Source organism: Cynocephalus volans, chromosome 11, assembly GCF_027409185.1.
Source record: "Cynocephalus volans isolate mCynVol1 chromosome 11, mCynVol1.pri, whole genome shotgun sequence".
NCBI lineage: Eukaryota > Metazoa > Chordata > Mammalia > Dermoptera > Cynocephalidae > Cynocephalus > Cynocephalus volans.
In genome coordinates, this window is record NC_084470.1 from 59783614 (window position 1) to 59800427 (window position 16814).

The 16814-nt window shown below is 52.5% G+C and overlaps 2 protein-coding genes across 6 annotated transcripts in view; both read left to right on the forward strand.

The window, feature by feature from the left end:
* Positions 1-5423, forward strand: part of DAG1 (dystroglycan 1) — a 62098-nt gene extending 56675 nt beyond the window's left edge. For all 5 annotated transcript variants that reach the window (XM_063113779.1, XM_063113780.1, XM_063113778.1 and 2 more), the window contains one exon: positions 621-5423. In XM_063113779.1, coding sequence (XP_062969849.1) covers positions 621-3023 — 2403 coding nt within the window. In that variant the 3' untranslated portion in view covers positions 3024-5423. The remainder of the gene's footprint in view (positions 1-620) is intronic.
* Positions 5424-15013: 9590 nt separating this feature from the next.
* The window catches only part of BSN (bassoon presynaptic cytomatrix protein), a 97924-nt gene continuing 96123 nt past the window's right edge, over positions 15014-16814 (forward strand). The window contains 1 exon segment of the mRNA XM_063115035.1: positions 15014-15249. Within this exon segment, the coding sequence (XP_062971105.1) occupies positions 15014-15249 (236 nt within the window).

Below are 16814 nucleotides of genomic sequence, written 5' to 3' on the forward strand. Positions count from 1 at the left end.
TAACTGTTTTCTACACAAATATGCCCCACTACACTTGAATGTAACATCACGATTGTAAAGTGAGTCATTCTGGGGTGTTTAGTCTTCTCTTGTACCCAGACCTGTGTGCACTTACACTTCTGGTCAGGAAAGGCACCCCAGGCCAGTCATATGACCTGAGCAAAGGTGTGGTGTCTGGAGGACAGGGGGAGAAGTGTGAGATGAGGTTGGAAAGGAGTACTGAGTTCTGGAATGAGACACTCGACTTGATTCTGCAGGTAGAGTGGATGGCAGGTGTGTTACTAGTATAAAAATCCATAATATTCTTGAGCTTCGTGGTTATCAGTTCTCTGGAATGAAACATGTTTGAATGCCAGTAGCATCTCCTCCCCACCGTGTGGCTTTGGATGAGTTATTTGCCTTCCAAGCTAATCTGTCTGGTACCCTCAGTCTTTTGTGACAAGTAAATGAGGTCAGTTGTGCCTTTCTGGGGGAGAGGAGTTGGTTTCCCCAACATTAATTCTGAATTATACCTCAAGTCTGTCACAGAATTCAGGTTAGGCCAGTGATTAACTGTTGTGATCATTTTTGGGTTATGCAATGACAATGGCACTTGTAACTCATGTTTTTGTCTCTTCTAGGTATCAGCTGCAGGGAAGGAGGCTTTGCCATCTTGGCTACACTGGGACCCACATAGCCACACTCTAGAGGGCCTCCCCCTTGACACCGATAAGGGTGTACATTACATCTCAGTTAGTGCGGCACGGCTGGGGGCCAATGGGAGCCATGTACCCCAGACCTCTAGTGTGTTCTCCATCGAGGTCTACCCTGAAGACCACAGCGAGCTGCAGTCTGTGCGGTCAGCCTCACCAGACCTTGGCGAGGTGGTATTATCTGCCTGTGCTGCTGATGAGCCTGTGACTGTCCTGACGGTGATTCTGGATGCTGACCTCACCAAGATGACCCCAAAGCAAAGGATCGACCTCTTGCACAGGATGCAGACCTTCTCAGAAGTGGAGCTTCACAATATGAAATTGGTGCCAGTGGTGAATAACAGACTGTTTGACATGTCGGCCTTCATGGCTGGCCCAGGAAATGCAAAAAAGGTGGTAGAGAATGGGGCCCTGCTTTCCTGGAAGCTGGGCTGCTCCCTGAACCAGAACAGTGTGCCTGACATTCATAGTGTGGAGGCCCCTGCCAGGGAGGGTGCTATGTCTGCCCAGCTTGGCTACCCTGTGGTAGGTTGGCACATTGCCAATAAGAAAACCCCCCTCCCCAAACGCATCCGGAGGCAGATCCATGCCACACCCACACCTGTCACTGCCATTGGGCCCCCAACCACGGCCATCCAGGAGCCACCATCCAGAATTGTGCCCACCCCTACATCTCCAGCCATTGCTCCTCCAACAGAAACCATGGCTCCTCCAGTCAGGGATCCTGTTCCTGGGAAGCCCACAGTCACCATTCGGACTAGAGGCGCCATTATTCAAACCCCAACCCTAGGCCCCATCCAGCCCACTCGGGTGTCAGAAGCTGGCACCACGGTTCCTGGCCAGATTCGCCCAACGATGACCATTCCTGGCTATATGGAGCCCACAGCAGTTGCTTCTCCTCCCACAACTACCACAAAGAAGCCACGAGTATCCACGCCAAAACCAGCAACGCCTTCAACTGACTCTTCAACCACCACAACTCGCAGACCAACCAAGAAACCACGGACTCCTCGACCAGTCCCCCGGGTCACCACCAAAGCTCCTATCACCAGATTGGAAACTGCCTCTCCACCCACTCGCATCCGTACCACCACCAGTGGAGTGCCCCATGGAGGAGAGCCCAACCGGCGCCCAGAGCTCAAGAACCACATTGACAGGGTGGACGCCTGGGTCGGCACCTACTTTGAAGTGAAAATCCCATCAGACACCTTCTACGACAATGAGGACACCACCACTGACAAGCTAAAACTAACTCTGAAGCTGCGAGAGCAGCAGCTGGTGGGTGAGAAGTCCTGGGTACAGTTCAACAGCAACAGCCAGCTTATGTATGGCCTGCCCGACAGCAGCCACGTGGGCAAACATGAGTATTTCATGCATGCCACAGACAAGGGGGGCCTGTCGGCTGTGGATGCTTTTGAGATCCATGTCCACAGGCGTCCTCAAGGAGACAGAGCTCCTGCACGGTTCAAGGCTAAGTTTGTGGGAGACCCAGCACCAGTGGTAAATGACATCCAGAAGAAGATCACCTTGGTGAAGAAGCTGGCCTTTGCCTTCGGGGACCGAAACTGCAGCACCATCACACTGCAGAATATCACCCGGGGCTCCATTGTGGTGGAATGGACCAACAACACCCTGCCCCTGGAGCCCTGCCCCAAGGAGCAGATTACTGGGCTGAGCCGGAGGATCGCTGAGGATGATGGGAAACCTCGGCCTGCCTTCTCCAATGCCCTGGAGCCTGACTTTAAGGCCATGAGCATTGCTGTGATGGGCTCCGGCAGTTGTCGGCACCTACAGTTTATCCCTGTGGCACCACCTAGGAGGATGCCCTCAGTGGCACCTCCCACGGAGGTGCCCGACAGGGATCCCGAGAAGAGCAGTGAGGATGACGTCTACCTGCACACAGTCATCCCGGCTGTGGTGGTTGCAGCCATCCTGCTCATTGCTGGCATCATTGCCATGATCTGCTATCGCAAGAAGCGGAAGGGCAAGCTAACCCTTGAAGACCAGGCCACCTTCATCAAGAAGGGAGTGCCTATCATCTTTGCGGACGAGTTGGATGACTCCAAGCCCCCACCCTCCTCTAGCATGCCACTCATCCTGCAGGAGGAGAAGGCCCCCCTGCCCCCTCCCGAGTATCCCAACCAGAGCATACCCGAGACCACTCCTCTGAACCAGGACACTGTGGGAGAGTACACACCCCTGCGGGATGAGGATCCCAATGCGCCTCCTTACCAGCCCCCACCGCCCTTCACAGCCCCCATGGAGGGCAAGGGCTCCCGTCCGAAGAACATGACCCCATACCGATCACCCCCTCCCTACGTCCCCCCTTAACCCACAAGCGCCTGGGTGGAGGCAGGGGTAGGGCAGGGGCCTGGAGACAACACGGTGTTGTCTGTGGAGACCGGTGGCCTGCAGATCATCAGCCACTGGGAGCCAGCACCCGACCTAGCACACACTGACACAAGGGGCCTGGACAAGCCTGCCCTCTCTGGTCCTCCAAACCCCAAAGCAGTTGGAGAGACTTTGGGGATTTTTTTATTTTTATTTTTTGCCTAACAGCTTTTTGTTTGTTCATAGAAAATTCTTCGCTGTGTTTTTTGATGGCTGGCTCTGAAAGTACTGTTTGGAATAGATGTAGATAGAGGGAGGAAGGAACCGTGAACGAACTCGCAGGTAGTGCTGGGCAGCCCCCCCAGCTCTCTGCGTTTTGCCTTTAACACTAACTGTACTGTTTTTTCTATTCACGTGTGTCTAGCTGCAGGATGTAACATGGAAAACAGTAGCTAAAGATTAAATTCAAAGGACTTTCAGAAGTTAAGGTTAAGTTTTTACATTTAATCTGCTGTTTACCTAAACTTGTATGTATAATTTTGGGGTGGGAATGGGGAATTGCTTTGCTAAAAATAAGCTCCCAGGGTGTTTCAAACTTAGAGAGACCAAGGGACAGTATTTTTTATCAAAGGAATCCTATTTTTTCATACTATGTCAACTTGGTTGCTCTGATACTCCAGAGCCTGACTGGGGCCTTCCTGGCCCTGGCTCAGGGGCCAGGGCCCTGGTGCTGGGTTTGCTCTCCTGCTGTTGCCAGGGGCTGGGAGCTGGAGGGGCCTCTTGGGCCATGGACATCCCCACCTCCACCCCATGCACACTAGTGGCCCACCACCAAGGGGTCTTCATTTCCATGGAAAAGGGACTCCAAGAGGCAGTGGTGGCTATGGCCCCTAACCTAGGTGCTCCAGGGTGGGCCAGCTGCTCATGGGGGTGCCTGGGGAGGTCGAAGGACTCGACCACATCAACCTATTTTCTTTTACCCTTTGCGTGTGTGTATGTGTGTGTGTGTTTTCCCCCTCCTAAAAGGAATATCATGGTTTTTGAAACACTCAGTGGGGGACATTTTGGTGAAGATGCAATATTTTTATGTCATGTGATGCTCTTTCCTCACTTGACCTTGGCCACTTTGTCCCAACAGTCCACAGCCCTACCCTGACCCACCTCATCCCTTTTCTCTGGCGCTCCAGTCCCAAGCTTTGGGCCTGAACGACTGGAAAAGGTCTAGTGTCTGAGGAGTGCCAGCAATAGTTCATAGTAAAAATCTGTGGGCTGTCATAGCTAATTTTTTACTGAAGTTTTTATACAGCCTCAAATTGTTTTATTAAAAAAAGATTAAAAATGGTGATGCTTACAGCAGTTTGTACAAGCCCTTAGTGTTGATTCCATGGAACTGACGGCTTTGCTCATTTTGATTTTTTCCCCCCTTTTCCTAATGGCTTAAATTCTGGAATTACCCTGGGGCTTCTTTTGCCTTTTTTAGTAGAACATCCGTACGTCCATCTGCATCTCTGTCCCATGACTCAGGGGCGCCTACTCTGCTTCGATTCTCCTCCTTTGGAAGAAACCATTTTGAGCATGACTTTTCTTGACGTGTGAGTTATTTTGGGTAACTTTTAGGGAGGAATGCCTTTCGCAATAATGTATCTCTTCCCTGATTGAGTGTGGGTGGGTGGACCCAGGCTCCCTTTGCACACGGAGCAGCTACTTCTAAGCCATACTGACTGTTTTGCAGAGGATTCACGTGTGCTGCTTCAGGAGGGGAGGAGGTCTCCCTCCTGCTGTTCTGTAGAAGGTGGTTCTCTTGCGCCTTCTCCCATAGGGCCCAGCCCCCATCAGGGTACTCTGGAATGAGCAGTGCCCTTGTGGGGTGAGCTGGTAGGTGAGGGCTCAGTGTATCACTTGTGACCAAGCTGTGTGCCTCATGCCTCCAAGCTATGGTCCAAGCCAGAGTTTCTCTGCTGCCCCAGAGTCAGGAGCACAAGTGGTATCTGACTGGTGAGAATATTTCTGATGACCTTGTCAAAAAATAAACAATTCCCTTTGTTCCAGGTGAGGGCTTTGAAAGGCCTTCCAAACAGCTTCGTTACCCCTAGCAACCCTACCATTGGGCATTGCCACACAGAGACGTTGCTAGCCCAGAATGGCCTGTTGCTGTAGCAACTGGAAGTGATGGGGGCAGTGAACAGAATAACAACAGCAACAATGCTTTGCAGGCAGTCTCCTCCCCTGAGCGCTGGGCTGGTGATGCCGTTGGACTCCTGAGACGGAGAGCCAATCTCACATTCAAGTGTTCATCAACCACTGATGTGTTTTTATTTCCTTCTATGATTTTTAAGATGTGTTTTCTGCATTCTGTATAGAAACATATCAAACTAAATAAAAGCAGTGTCTTTATTACAATTCCACTGCCTCTGAGCATCTATTTCCCTGGCCTCTACAGGTTCCTGGACATGAGTGGTGGTGGGGCTCATGTGACAGAAGATGAGACTCCACCAGTCCCACTCAGAGGTGGCCTGATGGCCTCCACACAAGCCTTACCATTTCTGTGCCCCTGGGAGTGCTGGGTGTGTGCTCCAGAAGCTCTGCCAACCCATAAGTCCCCTTCCCCACCCAGCAATTCTTCTGCCTGTGAGCCAGCAGACAAGTTTCCTTGATCCTCAGCCCTCATCTGTAAAGGGTGGGGGTGGCAGAGTGGTGGGGAAGGTCCCATCACAGGCTTTCTGCCCCAGAGTGGGTCAGCCCCTGCAGCTCCTGGGCAGGGGTCCTTCAGATGGGGACCTAGGGATGCCTCTGGATGCTGCTCCACCCTAGCTCCTTCACCCACTGCCCTGAGAGCTTGGGGCTGGCTGGTCTCCCAGGTAGTCTCAAGGCAGGTTTGCCATTGGCCTTGGGGTGAGGAAAAGGGGACAATGGTTTCAAGCCAGGCTGCTCTGCCCTAGTTGGGCCTGTCGATTCCTGGTGGCTAACCCTAAGAGCCCAGCCTGGGATGGTCAGTCCAGCTGCGTAGGCTGAGCTGAGCATGACTCAGTGCCCAGGAAGGGGAAGATGGGTTGTCCCGGGGTGTGGGAGGCAGGAGACACAGTTTCTTCAGAGGCAGGATCAGGCATTCATAAAACAACTGGTGTCTTCTGGGCACACTGCTACCAATACCCACTCCTTACCATCTCTTCCTGCAGACCCCAGGCTGCTCCTCTGCTCACAAACCCCAAGATCCAGGGAGGAGACTGGTCCTGTATTGCAGATAATGCTGAATCCGAGTGGGGAGTCATTGAAGGTCAAACCACTGCTTGTGGAGTTAGGACCTGTGTGCACACCGGACTGATAAGTACCAGGAAAGGCTGTCCTTAGCATGTGTTCAGGGACACATGCCTCACTCTTCAGGCCTAGCAGCAGGGGCCCAGGAAATCACCCTGTCCTTGCCCTCTGGACCTCAGGAAGTTCTGCTTACCGTTTAACCTGAAGCCACTGGGTTATGAGTGGATTCACTGTCTTGAACTTAAGTAATGGAATACTTGGTCTCAGCAGGGAACAGTAAGGCTAGCAGGGCAGGAAGAAGAGAAGTCACAAAGACCTCTGGCCTCTGCCCTGTCCTACCTCCTTTGGGGGATGGAGGATATCTGCTGTTTGACCTGGAAGTCCCCTGCCCCCGCAGCACTCCTGCCACATCCCTGTGACCTTTCCTTGGTGAGGGTGGAGACTGTCTGCTCAGGTCTTTAAACTGGACAGAGGGTGATAGAGGGGAGGGACAGGAAGGAAGGGACCCTTCCTTCAAACCCACAGGAATCTGCCTTGCCACCTGATTCTGACCCAGGGAAAGTTCCTGAGATTCCTCTGGTCTGGCTTCCCCATCTGTAAAGTGGGGACAGTGCTGGTCTCCAAGGGGCTCTAGGACACCCCGAGAACTAGGGGGTGGAGTTGAGATAATGGGTCACCCCAATGTGTATGCTTGCAAAAGGAGCATAGAATCCAAGCAAGGCTAGAAAAATCTGCATTCACCCCTGGTATAAAGCCGTCTTGGGCCAAGATCCCTGGGCCAGAGTTGTTGGCTGGGAATCTTGTGGTGTGTCTAGGAGCTCCTGGCCAGGATGGCCCTCTAGGATACCACAAGTTTGGTGGGGACTGGAGACTCTTCATCACTCACCCCATTGTAGCACCCAGCCTTGCCTTGCCTTGTTCTCAACGGGCTGAACAAGCTCCTAGGAGAAGCCCTTTCCCAGCTCCTCTAAAGCATAGAAGGCACAACTCAAGCATCAGTCTCAAGGGTGAGCTTCATTCCTCTTTGTATACTACCATATCTTAAAAATCCAAATAGCGTGGTGACTTAACTTTTTCCCTGCTTTGCTCATCTTCTCAACCACTATCATAATGAGGTCCAGAGAGCGCCAGGGAGTTGGCCCAGGTCTTGCAGCTAGCGTGAAGCAAGTTCTAAGTATGACCGAAACATCTTAGAGTTTTTTCTGATTATAAAATTTTGTTCATATTATTGTAGAGCAGCAAAGAATTATTTGAAGTCCCTTCTGAGGGATGTTAAATACTATTTTCCTATGGAGACTCAGAAGGTCTAGAGGAGATAGAGCAAGAGGTTCAAAATGGGGGTGCCCACCTGCTGGGGCTAGGGTGCTCCTGCAGGAAGGACAAGGGCAGCATGGAGACCTGGCCACTGGGGCACTCACTAGCCCCACTGTTCCCACCTTTGGTGGAGGTGACCCTGCAGTCTCACCTGGGGTGGAATGAAGTTGGTCTGTCCGTGTCCCTGTGGAAAGCTCCGTTGGCCTGGCCCACGCCCCTGGGCAGGTTTGGCGGTGGGGGCAGCTCTCAACCTTGGTAGTGGCTCCAGATGCCCCTCCGATGAGCCTGGCGGAGAGTGGGGCATCAGCAACTCGGCCGAAGAGGGGGACAGTGCCCGCGAGTTACTAGGAGGGGGGACAGTGCCCGCGAGCTACCAGGAGGTGGCGCTAGAGGATTAAGCCGTCAGCAGTGGGCGGGGCTGAAGGGTCAGGCTGTGGGCGGGGTTAACGTCGCTGGAGTGAGGTGAGTGCGAGGGCAAGCCAGCTATGGGCGGGGCTAAGGCCTGCAGGGCAGGGCAGGACGGAAGCCGGCCGAGAGCGAAGCTGAGACTGCCGGGACCCGGACAAAAGCCTAGGGGAGGGCGGGGCCGAGAGGGGCTGTGGGCAGGCCTAAGGCCGGGAGCCACTCGGAGCCAAGCCGCGGTCTGCTGGTGTGGCTGGGCCATTTTCTGTCCACTACCGCCACACAGTCCCTGAGCGTATCCGGGCGAGTGTAGCTGGGGTTCAGAGCCTATCATCCGCGGGGGCTGTTCTCCTTAGGAAAGTGAAGCCAACAGGGAATAGGAAGTGCGAGTCTGGGGCACAGGATTCCGGATGGCTTCTGCTCCTGGGGCTCCAGCTTGCAAACCTCGAAGTATGTAGTGGGGAACCAGTAAGAACCCTAAGTTTGCGCACTCCCGGGATCGCCTTAGCTTGCATGCCTGCAGGCTTCGTGGCCCGCGGCGCCCAACGGTAGAGCTCAGTGTTTGTTGGATGTTCTCTTAGTCTTCTTCCTTCAGCCTGAGAGCTCCTGAGGGCACCGCTCAAAGGTGGGGGATAATATGATACCTTACTGTGGGATCTGAGAGGGTCCTGGATGGAGGCCAGGAGCCTCAGATTGTGTGCTTGAGCCCCCCCCCGCCCCCAGTCTGTGCTCCTCGGAGAGGACTCTTGGCACTAGAAGCAGACATGGATGGGGCAGCTGGTGACTCACTCTTTCCCTGGGTCGACCCTGGAGTGGAAGCACCCTGAAATCCCAGGGAACACCTTTTCCAAAGCCATCTCCACAGCTTCAGGTATACACTGGGCAGCTGGCCAGGGATGTCAGGGCCAGGGCTGAGGATGCTGTTGCCTTTTGTCACAGTGTCGCAGTTTCAGGCTATAGATGGGAAAGCCCAAGTTTGGAGCCTGCCAAAATTGTCAGAGTTCAAGCCAGGTCAGCTCCCTTTCCAGGGAATTGACCCATGGTCCATGATTACTTTCCACTTCCCTTAGCATCTCCATTGTAAAGGTCTTGGGAGAGAGAGGTGAAGAAAGGGGCTGGCTCCAGCCCATGACAGTGGTGGTGATAGTGGTGGGGTATGTTAGAGGATGGTAATAGCTTGTCTCTGGGCATGCCTGGGGAGGGGACCATCTTTGTCCCAGATGAACTCACTATCAGGAAACATGTACCTAGTTGGGCTGGGCAAAGAGCTAGGCATGGAGGATGCTGAATGGGATGTGGTCTTGTGCTTGTTTGAGGAGCACTTAGTGGTGGGGGTGGGGGCATCTCTGCTTTCCTGTGTCCAGTGCAGTGATTAGTGTGCACATTAGAGGCTGAGGAGGCATCAACTGTGACCCCAATGGCTCTGACTCAGCAACCACTGTGCCCTCCAAGCCCTGCCCCGGGTCCCAGGTAGCACATGAGCTTACTCCTGGAACTCCAGCCTCCTCATCCTGTGAGCCCTAAAAGGACCCCTGGAGTAGAGCTGGGATGGGGTGGGTGTGGACCTGGTTGAAATTAGCACTAGCAAAGATGGGAGGGCCCAGTTCAACTGAACTGCTCTCTTGGTAGCAGATGGAGGATGTCCTTTGACCAGACTTACTAGAAATTCTCAGTCTGCACTATCAGCTCACTGTCAGAAATGCTTTCCCGGAAAACTGATGCCTGTGTCAGGCCTCCCAGCTGGAGAGGTTATTAATACATATATAGCACTGATAACCCAGATGTTCCTACCTGACTGATACTTGCTACCACCCAGCCTAGAACCTGGGAGAGCCAGGGAGGGTTCTCCTCAGATACCCCTGATGCCTGAGTGTGACTTTAGCCCTTACAGGCTGGCCTGATGATGCTGTGGCCACATCCACCACTGCAGGGCAGGGCAGTAGTCCTGAACTGAGGGCCAGGAGTTGAACCCACCAGTTTCTGGGCCTGGTTTGAGCAGCAGACAGGCAAAGGCCAGATTTGGAGATCACAAGCTCGGTGGGTGCAGAGTAGGCTCAACAGCCTTGGTTTCTGCTATATCCTTGGGGCCTAGAACAGTGCTGTCCTCATCCTAAGGCTCAAAAAGTGCCAGTCAAATTTAACTGAATTGAAATCATCCATCCTAGCAGAGGCCTAGGGGATCTTTGCCACACAAAGGGTCCTATGGACGCTTCTACTTGTACAAGGGTTTTGCTTCACCATCAGAGACACTCTCTGCCTTATTCTGTCTGTCTTTCCTGGAAGGCAGGAGGTCTTCTGGCGGCTCCTAGGAGCTGCCTAGGCACTCAGTAAAAATGATTCAGCAAACAAACCCTGCTACAATCCATTCTGATCAGGACAGAGATGGAGCTCAGTAGAGAGAGTGGCTATGTCCCGCGGCCTGAGATCCCTAGTGGTAAAGGTTAATTCTCAGTAATGTCTTTGGGTTTGCAGTAGGAGAGCTACAGAGGGCTCAGGTGGTAGGGCCCCCTCTAAGAGACTTCCCTGAAGACGTGTGGAAATGAGTCTGATGGAGGGACCAAGCAAGCTGTTCCCTCCCCTGAATTCTCCAAGTCATGTCTGAACCTCTGTTGCCTGGGGTAGGACACACAGGCTGGTCAGAAGAAGGCATAAGTATGATTTTCCTCCTGGGCCTGTTCTCCCCCAATCCATGGAATACAGGTGGATGTGGGGGGGCGCTCCATGGGAATCGGATTCTAGTGGGAAGGATCACAGCAGGGATTTAGGTGGCATTTTCTATTGTTTATTGGAAACAATTTGTGTGCTTGCTTCTCTCCTTCTGCAAACAGAGTTCCTCAAGGGCAGGTCCCACAGTCTTCTCTGGGTCTGGAGCAGAGTAGGAGTTGGGTTTGCACTGGCTGAAGGAGGATGAGTGCACAAATGCATGAGTGAGATAGGCAAAGCCAGCCCAGAGGGCCTGTCTGTGGGAGCACAGAGGGGCAAGGAAAGTAGCATGTTTTGACTTGTACACTTATAACTTGGAGAAACCATGGCTTCATTATTTTTTCTTGTCATAAACAATCCTTCAGAAGTGTGTAACTCTAATAGCAATGGAGCTTAATTAGCCTTCTTGGGAGCAACACACAGGCAGTGGAGTTAGGCTAGTGATAAACATTTCTGACCATTTTTTACTGCTCTTTTGTCACATAATGCAAGTAAATATTTGCACATTGCAATAGGAAAGGAATTATGCAGGCAAGGCATCAAGCAAATTCTATACCTTCCAGCCTTATTCCCTTTTCCTGCTCTGTTAAGGCCATGGCCAGCTGTAGACCTAGTACACATGCAAGGTTATTTGGGACAAAGATTAGGTCTCCTGTTTGTAGCCTCATGCCAGCCTGAGGCTTGTTTGTGGAGCTGCCTTCTTCCCCATGTTAGTGAGTGGTGCCAACGAGCCTCAGCCAGGAGAGAAAGTCTCTGCTTCTTTGGGCTTCCTTCCTTCTTTCCTCTTTAGTTCTGTTTCCCAGAGGAGTGGGGGCAGGGAGCCAATTTCCTGAGTTGCTTCTCACTGGGAGGTGAGACACGCCTCAAGAGCTCTAGCAAAAAGAAGGGCACAGGGTTCAGGGAGCTCTTTAGATAGGAGCCAGTTCTCTCAGCCTCTCTGTAACAGTCCAAAGTCCTTGGCACTATGTCTTCCAGAACCATCCTCAGTCATCCTTCTCCATTCTTTTCCATCTCTGATCTATCTATCTCCTACTCTTGCCTGCAAAATTTACCATTCTTCTTCACCCCCATAGACATCTTCGTCTTTGGATCCTGAGTCTGCATGTGGAGGTTGCCACACTGAAAGCGTCAGCCTAGGGTGAACTGGACTGTGTAGGGAAGCAGGAAAGACCCAAAGTCTGAGCTCTACCCCTCCTCCCCTTCCTGGCACTGACCTGCTGTTGCCTTGCCCATGGCCCAGCGAGCCTCTGGGTATAGTTCCTGAGGTCCTGTTATCTCTTTGTTCTCCCAAGATTTGCCTTCCAGTGACAAATCATTTCCACTAATCCCAGCAGTGAGCTGGTTCTGATGGGGCCTTTTCCTACCTGGATGAATGTTTGTCTAATTCCATTTTCCCCTCTACAAGTGTCTGAGAGCCCAGGCTGGAGAAGCAAGTGGACACATGTGCATCCATCAGTTCTGTTTTGGCGTGTAGACTGACCTTTCTCCAAAATGGTTGCGTTGTGTCACATGTCATGCTGAAGTGGGAAGAAGATACCTTCAGCAAGTGAAGCTTGGAGGGTGAGGAAACTCCTGCAGGGTCTCCAGGTCCATCCTGTCCCTGGTGGACCCAGGAGGGAATGTTATCAGACACACCACACAGCTGGTGTACACAAACTAAGAGATTTATTTATTCATTTGTCATAAAGTATAGTCATGCCTAGTGAATTCTCTCGGGTGAGTGAAGACAGCTCACCAACAACCCCTCTATGAGGAAAAACTGAATGCAACCTCAGCACCATGTTACTTGTTGGGTCAGCAGCCTAGATACAGTGATGCAGGAGGTATAGCCAAAGGTCTTTCTGGGGTTCTTGTAAGCCTGGGTGATTGGTGGACACCCGGAAGTGCAAGTGAGGGAAATTCTGAGAGCAGAATGGAGAATCCAGCCCAACTGTCAACTGATGAGGGCCTGCTGAAGGTCAGCCCAGAGGATAGGGCAAGTCGCACAAGGCCCTGCCATTGAGGAACCCCAGTGTAGGTCAAGAGCAAGAAAACAAGCCCTGGGACACTGAATAAAAATGTGAGACTGAAGCAGAGTCCTAGACAATCAGAGGCCAGCACCATCCCACAGTTGGCAGGAGTCTCTGGGCTGAAAGCCAGAGGTGAATGTAGACAGGGCAGGCATGTTCCTGGGGATGCTCCTCAGAGGAAATGAGTTTGGGAGGAGAGAAGGGGCACCAGGAACTTCCAAGGTCCTCCTGGGTCCACTGTGCTGTGTCCTTTGTCACCAAGGCAGCAGAGACCCTGGAGGTCTGCTGGGTAGGGCTAATTACCCCCACAGGAACCAGGGGCATGTTTATTTAAATCTGTGGAAAGCCACAGCTTCTGTGTCTTCTACAAAAAGAAAAAATAAACATCCTTTACCCCCTTTCAAGTAGCCCAACCCACACTGACTGGTCTGTGAAGCCAGAACAGTCTAGGTTGGGAGAGGGTCAGGCCACTGGCTTGCCTATAGTGCTTGTGTACATGTTCTTCCCCAGGAGGGAAGGTGTGAAACAAAGCTCCCAAATCCCAGACTACCACCAAAGATACAACTGATAATAGAATTGTCAGGTGTCATGACAACATCAGGTACTTGTACTTACGTTTTACCTGCATCAGCCACTCCACCCTTATAACTCCCCATATTATAAGGGCTACTAATATCCTAACTTTGCAGACTAGGAAATGGAGGCTCAGTGAGCCTAAGTCAAATGCCAAGATCGGATCTGGTAGGGCTGGGATGTGGACCCTTGAGAAGCCTAAATGTACACATGTAGTCACCAGACACCCAAAAAGCTGAATCCAACATCCTGCAGTACAGGAAGAAACACCGCAAAGACCATCATAATGCAGGCAGAGAGGCTCTCCTCATCCTAAGAAGTCCCAGTAAGGCCAGGCAGTTTAGTCTGAAGGGCAGCACATATAAGGTCAGGAGAAAACAGCAGGAAGTGAGGGCTCTGCATTTCCTCTTTCTCTTACCTGCTCCATCCCAAAGGTTGGGAGGAACAGCTCGGCTTGCATGGGTGAAAACGCAGGGCAGGTCCTGGACTCTCCTCCTCAGAACTGATATAGCACTGGTCTGTCCATCAGCCTGGCTACCAGTGTTCACTGAGATCCCTGGTCAAGTTAGAACTGCTGACATCCCATATGATGTATTCCTTATCATTAGAATTAAATAGGTTTGTAAAATAGGTCCAAGTTACTCAAGTCTTTCCACACAGCCATGATTTATGAAGCCAGAAACAGTTTGGAATATATTCTGTATCTTCTAGGAAATATCCTCCCTCAGGAAAGCACAGGATTGTGTGAGAAGCCATGAGGCAACTGATCCTGAGTTGTGTGCAAATGCAGGTCTGTCAACGTGAGGTAGCAGAAAAGTAACTCTGTATGTTCTCAGGTTAATACAGAGGCAACCTGCAGACAGTCCCCGGGAGCCACAGCTGAAGGCTTCTGAGAATCATCATCTCTTCTTCCCCATCCCCAAGGTCACAGTCCAGGGCCTGCTGGTGTGGCCCTTCCAGCTGGCTTCAGGCCAGCCCTGATACACATTCCATCCTTTCATGGGACGCTTCCTGAGACTCTTGTTCGTGGGACCAGGCCTCGGCATGAATCTCAGATGGTTCCCATTGCCATCTGGATAAACTCTTCACTCCCCAACTGGCCTTCAACACCCTCACAATCGGGCCCTACCACCCAATATCCTCTATCTCCTAACTTTTACGACCTTGCGGCTCTGAACACCCTTGTTCATTTGCCTTTCTAACTCCTGCGCATCCTTGGAGGCCACACTCTCCGAGGCCTGTCCTCACGACGCCCGCCCGCTGCGGCGCTCAGGTTATCCGAAGGAGAGCCCCTACTCCCAAGTTCCCCGGGGCAGAAAGAGACACTAATTCCAGGGCAGGGTATGGCGCGACGCCCCCGCGGCCGCTTCTAGTAGCAGGTGATCCTTCATATGTGTCCGGTGGCACTATCCCGCCAGTCCCTATGTCGCTACGGTTAGAACACGCCAGCCACGTCGGTTCTGGAGGGCGCGTGCGCAAACTCCGGCGTCTGTTTTCTGGCTACCCCGAGACTGGTGCGTGAACACGCGTCCTCGCGGGCTGGCGGGAGCGCGCGGTGGGGGGGCGTGTGCAGGGAAGGGGCGCGAGGGATGCGCATGCGCAGCGGCAGGCAGCCGCGCGAGCAGAGCTGGGAGATGGCGGCAGCGGCGGCGGCGCCTTAAGTGTGAGCACCGCCCGGGGGCCGCCGGCCCGGGCGCAGTGCGATCCCCAACCCCGCCCGCCCGCCTGCCCGCCATGGGCAACGAGGCTAGTCTGGAGGGCGGCACTGGCGAAGGGCCGCTGCCTCCCGGGGGCCCAGGTCCCGGCCCCGGCTCCGGCTCAGGGAAGCCACCTTCAGCACCGGCCGGCGGCGGACAGCTCCCCGCGGTTGGGGCGGCGAGGGTGACTACGGGACCACCGGCCCCTGGCGCTGGCCCTGGCCCCGGCCCCGGGGTCACGATCAGGTAAGCGCGCATCTCAGCGCCCGGTGGGTGGGGAGCTGCAGACTGAGGCCGGGGCCGGGGCCCGGGATCCCGCAGTCTAGTGTGGACAACAAGGTTCGACGTCCGGTCGCACTTTGAACTCTGCCGGGTTGGTGCGAGCCGGGTGGTCTCGGGAAGCGGCCCTTCCTTCCAGCTGCCCCGCCTTGGCTAGGCATGATGGCGAGCGCAGGGGTCAATTGGGGCCTGCAGATTGTGACTCCGTCACGAACCCCAAATTCGCTTCCCCTCAAGGCTGGGGCCCGAACGCTCAGGAGGGTCTTATGTAACCTTAGCCTGGTCCCTCCGCACAGGGGAGCATTGGGATGGAAAACGTCTGACGTGTCTGCATTTGTCCATTGTGTTGGGCCGAGTAAAGAGCACAATGGGAGTGGCTGTCAGGGAAGATAAGTGTCATTGCAAGGAACAGCGATAGCTGAACCATGAACTTGGTCTTGCACTTTCCTGGAGCATTTAGTGGCTGTAACCATCTTTGGGGAAAGGAAAATTGCCCACTGGACACCTAAAGGTACTTATTTAGGCCCAGCAATACTAACAGGGTCATGTGTTTTCACCAAGGTTTAGTGACATGCTTTGGGGTGAAGCAAAAATACTATTGAATCATCTAGCATCAGATTTGTTCTCATTGCCTTTTATGATTTAGATCACCACCTCAAATCAGCAGAAAAGCTGAAACCCACATAAAATGCTTTAAACAGAACATGTCTGATCAAATACCGTGAAACCAGCTGGTTTTAAATGTATGCCAACACAGGTCCTGCAAAAACAGTAAAGTGGCAGTGAATGCGGTGGAGGGGAATGCCTACATATAATGTGAGTAGATTGAAAACTCAGGAAAACTACCAAGAGATGATAGGATAAAATGAAAGGCATTATCTTTACACCAAATAAGCCTGGGGAGGATAAGCAAAAACTGGGAGGAGGGGACGCTTCTGGCTCCACGTGAATCTGCTGATATATATTGCCTTGGATTTTCTGTGTGGAAGCACATAAACTGTGAGGGAGCATAATTTTCGATTCATAGCTGTCCAGCTGTGCCTCTCATGTGTTTATTTCCTCAGAAGTCATTTCTTAGACAATTAACAGTTTATGAAGGATCTTAATAGCCCGAAAACCTGCCACAGGACCGCCTGTGAGCATCCTTTTTAGACGTGGGATTTGTCCATTTTATATTAGCTATTACAGTAATACAGTTGGGTAGCACACAGCTCTTAGCACTGCAAACATTGTCCATTTTGTTGCATGTTGAATTGCTGTTTGGGTTTTAGCTTGAGGGAGGCTCACCCAAGCTTCAGTGCTTTCCTTCCAAGGGAAAGCTTCTATGGCTGAATGGAAAAACACCTTGTTACTAGGAGTTCTCTGTATGGGGAATTTGGCATTTCCCTTCTGGTAACCAAACAGGCTGCTCTGCTTGTAGTTTATCAGTTGTTGCAGAACCAAATATGAAATTTTGGAAAGACTTGGGCAGCTCGAGAGATGAGAAGGAGGCTGCCATCTACTGCTCATATTCCTTTTCAGTGTTTCATCTCTACTCCATCTATGCATTCTGCTGCAGG